Source organism: Morone saxatilis, unplaced genomic scaffold, assembly GCF_004916995.1.
Source record: "Morone saxatilis isolate NCDOM2014 unplaced genomic scaffold, NCSU_SB_2.0 Contig9, whole genome shotgun sequence".
NCBI classification, from domain to species: domain Eukaryota; kingdom Metazoa; phylum Chordata; class Actinopteri; family Moronidae; genus Morone; species Morone saxatilis.
Window position 1 is genome coordinate 4,884,733 of NW_023340268.1, and position 4,427 is coordinate 4,889,159.

General features: G+C 37.5%; 2 protein-coding genes across 3 annotated transcripts in view; one reads left to right on the forward strand and one right to left on the reverse strand.

Annotated features, from left to right (window-relative positions):
* rpl11 (ribosomal protein L11) overlaps nt 1–978 on the forward strand; it is a 3,363-nt gene extending 2,385 nt beyond the window's left edge. Inside the window, exons 5-6 of the mRNA XM_035681249.1 lie at nt 349–459; nt 898–978. Coding sequence (XP_035537142.1) covers nt 349–459; nt 898–927 — 141 coding nt within the window. The 3' untranslated portion in view covers nt 928–978. The remainder of the gene's footprint in view (nt 1–348; nt 460–897) is intronic.
* A 1,615-nt stretch (nt 979–2,593) lies between these two features.
* The window catches only part of klhl43 (kelch-like family member 43), a 15,736-nt gene continuing 13,902 nt past the window's right edge, over nt 2,594–4,427 (reverse strand). For both annotated transcript variants that reach the window (XM_035681248.1, XM_035681247.1), the window contains exon 8: nt 2,594–4,413. In XM_035681248.1, coding sequence (XP_035537141.1) covers nt 4,166–4,413 — 248 coding nt within the window. In that variant the 3' untranslated portion in view covers nt 2,594–4,165. The remainder of the gene's footprint in view (nt 4,414–4,427) is intronic.

Sequence of the window (4,427 nt, forward strand, 5' to 3'; positions counted from 1 at the left end):
ACTTGTTGTCGATGGAGTTTGATCTTTATAAGACACCTTTTTTAATGCGTGATGGAGTTTTAGAGGATATAACTTAAACATAGTGCTGAAACAATTAGCTGGTTAATTTTCATTTGACGTATACTTACTGCTTTTTCCTGGTTTGATTGTGAATTTATTGTTTCTGTCTGTTTTAAATAATGAACACTGAGCTTCTGTGTTGCAGAATTTGCTTAAATCCCTGAATTATCCACCATTATATTCCACCAGTACTCGTCCAGACAGTATTGATAGATGTTACTGATGTTACTGATGTTTGTGTGTAATGTTTGAGTGTTTCTGACCTTTTTTCCCTCCGTTATTGTTCAGGTTCTGGGCAGACCCGGCTTCAGCATCGCCGATAAGAAGCGGAAAACAGGCCGCATCGGCTTCAGGCACCGCATCCGCAAAGAGGAGGCCATGCGCTGGTTCCAGCAGAAAGTGAGTGTCTGACGTCCTGACACACCTGCAGACTGTAGAGTGGCTCTCCGGGTTTTAAGTTCACATTTAAGAGTTGAGACAGAAGTTGGACTGAGTAGTTGAGATGTGGCCCTAAACGCCGGTTTTATTGTTGGCCATTAACTGACTCATCAAACTGCTGTTGGAAAGGATTCATCCAACTAGAAAAGTGTTTTTGAAAATGTTTGCCTGGAATTTTTAGTTGTTGTGGATCAAACATGTTTGATGGGAGATTTTGTGGTTTTTAAAACCATAAATTCGTGTTTAATTCGTGTTTTTAATGCTTCCAAATCACTGCAGAGCTAATTAACTTAACTGTATCTTATTGGAGTTAGATCTAGATCTTTTCTCACATTGATCCTTTAGTTCCTGAAATACTGTCGACTACAATCTAACATTTGTCTCTTTATTTCCTTTCAGTATGACGGTATCATCCTCCCCGGCAAGTAAAGGACCACCTTTGATCTTGTTTATAACAAAGTAATAAAATGGAAAAAAAGACTTTCTTTCTTGTCGTGTTTCTTGAAGTAAACGTCGCTGCTTATTTTAGAGCGTCTGAGGCCTCCAGTTCAATTTACTTTGTGTTCTGTACTCGCCTAACTGCTTTAAAGGTTGATGAATCTGGACTCTTCTCATAGACGTCATGTAGGAAGAGATCAGTTCCACTTGCTGTAATATGAGCTTTAACCACACGTGGGCGCAAGTGTTCGAATAACAGATGAGCTCACTGCTATTTACAGACATCGCTCGGTAGCTGAATCATCTCGCTTTTAAACATCGTGGCCTCGAGCCAAGAAGCAGGTTCACTGAGTTATATTAAAACCCTCGAATATGGAACATAAATGAAATTACTGCAAATAGAAGTGATTTTATTCTCCATCTGTGGGGAAACCTGACATCTTGGAAGGGTTGGGAAAGATACTGTAGAGATGATCTGATGCCATTTTTTGTCTTGATAAGGATTCAATACCTGAACTTTACAAATCCGCTTTAAAAATCAACAGCTGTACCACTAGAGCTTCATTTTATTATCTAATTTAACATGTACATTGACATTCTTCTAGTCAGAGTAGTGCTGCTGGGAAGTATCTGGCTCCTGTTTTGGGGTTAAAGTGGAATTCAGTATTAAAGGCGTTTCTGATAAGTACTTTCATACTGTTCTGACGTGTTCTGGTATCTTTATTTTATGCTACTAAATACTCAACAACAGTTCGAAGGTAAACTCTACTTTTCACTCCACTACATGTAATAAACTTATTTACGTTTATAGTTTTAAAATCATTAATTGAACCCAAAATCCAGAGTTAAACAGTAAATGATGTATTCAACAGTGTAAGTGAGGTAAATTCAGTTATTCTGGAGACAGAAACACAAACAGGTGGCGTTTAAATCTTTGTTTCTCCAGAACGACTGACCTCAATTTACTTCAACAGCTGCTTAATATTGCTGCTTATTGTATCGGTAATAATACTCCAGCAGTACTTGTTAAGATTTTGGCGTTTTTGTGGTATATTGTGTTATTATGTTTATAGTTGTTTATTCTGCTGTCAGAAATACATAAAATATAAAAATATTTAATGCCATCATGTATATTCTGAAGTCTTGGCCCCTTACAACAACATTAAATACAATATGAGTAAATCACATTGTAAACGTGTAAATCTATATTATTGCAAACTGGAACTTTAAAATCTTCAACTTCAACATTGCTTCCTTTTCAGAACAAAATATTTTAAAATAGTTGTATATAAGCACAAACTGACTCAAATATTCTAAGTATTTAAAAGAGATTTATATCTTTATATCTCCTATTGCACAATCAGAAACAAATGAGTTGCTTAAGATGTGAAAAATTACAATAATGTTGATAATACTGGGACAGAAAAATCTTCCTACATGAGAAATACTTTATATTTGTCTTAAAATCTTCAATGAAAGACTTTAACTTAACCACTGCGTCTGGGACAAACACCTTTAAACAGTTAATCACACACTTCTTAAGCTCATTTTCCCTGTTATGACCTTTTTATGAGCTGATTCCTGTGTTCGGACTACATTTCCCAGCAGCTCGGTCTGAATACAAATGAAATGAAAAGACAGAATCGACACGTTTTGATTAAAGTTTGGCTTTTATTCAGTGAAACTCCGCAGAAAACACCAGCACGGAGCTCATCCAGTGCCAAAAGAGGGGACAAATACAGAGGGATTCAACCAATCAAATGAGCCAGATTGTCCTCGTTGTGTCTCATTACAAACATTATTGATCATTAACTCTTAATGTGCTCCACGGCTGTCAAGATAACCTGCCTGCCGGAGTCTCACTGGTTCTTCGGTTGGTTTGTTTTGTCTTAGTTTCAGTAAAAATTAAACGTCAGAGAATGGCGAAACGTTTTAAACACACAAACACAGGCGAGATGTAGGATTTTTATGTTCTTTTTCCTTAATTTGTTGCATTTTTTAAAATATTTTTCTGATTTTTATGTACTTTTTTTAAAGATTTTATCAGATTTTTTCTTTTCCTGGTTTCTTTAGAAAGTTAAAACCTTCTTATTTTCCATTTATTTCCTTTTAAATCTCACCTGTGTTGTCGAGTTGACACTTCCCCCCTCTTGTGTTCACACCTAAATCCTTCCACTCCAATGCACTTATAAAATTATTTTATTTTTAAGTATTACATCTATATTTTGTCACAGCTGAGCTATGCTACGTCTGACAGATTAACCATTAAATAAATAAAACAATAAACACTGGTTTGTTTATTTTTGGCCTGCTTATATCCTCATGAAGAATATTTCAAGTTTGCTGATGAAGAAAATCTTGATTATCGCAGTTTTTATTTAGTCAGAACTGGCTCGTCTCATGTAGCGACCACACACACACACACACCGAACAGACACACACTCGCCTGTCACACACACTTTCACACTTCACAGTTGGACATCACACACTCTGCCTAGATACATCTTTGTACACAAACTGCCAGTGGATTCACAGTGATGTTTTGTTTAACCCAAACCCACTCAAACACAGACAAGACACTGTTCCCGTCTTTCCGTCTCTTCCATCATCTGACCTCAATCCATCACCTCTCTACCTCCGCTCGCTCAACGCTATAATTCATCCCTTATCCACCTTTTTTTACTCCTCCTATTTCCATCAGTGTAAAACCTCCTGAGATCACTTTGGATCATGAACGCTCTCTTTTAATTTCTTGCAAAATAAAACCAGCACATACATACTTGGGCATTTCATGGGTCTGTCTCTGGTTGTTTAATAAATTAGGATCTAATTGTAATATTTCTCTTGTGATTCTAATAATGGAGGTCAGCTGTCGAATAAGTATGTTTTTTAGAAACCCTAAAATCACCTCAGTAAGAATGGAGGATCAATGCTTCATCTAAATATTGTAAATCTTTAGCATATTAACTAATATTGTATAAATAAAATGCTCCAAAAAATGCTACCTTTTATAAAATTATAAAATATATTATATTAAACATTTATTTCAAATATTTCTACAATATATTAAATAAAATCTTTCTTTTCTTTATCCAAAATTCTTTATAATTCTTTACAGACTGATATAAATTTAAAATAGGTACAAAGAGAAAGAAGAGCAGATGTGATCCAGATGTTCTCCAGAGGTTAAACCAGCCCTCCTCTCTTCTAGTCTCTCCCTTCTTCTCCTCTATGCTGTGATGGTTTGTGAAGGAGCCACGCTGCTCTCTCTGCTTTGGTTCTTCTGCTGCTGCTCTTCGTGGGCCGGGGTGTTGCGGTGCGGCTGTCGGCGTGGTGCGGGGCGCGGCGGCAGGGTCAGGGTGCAGCAGGACACTCCCACCGTGGGCTCAGGCAGATCTTCCGCCACGGACCAGCTGTCTGTGGCCGGGTCGTACTTCTGGACGGCCGCCTTGTAGCGCTTCTCCGCCTCGTTCCAGCCTCCCAGCAGGTAC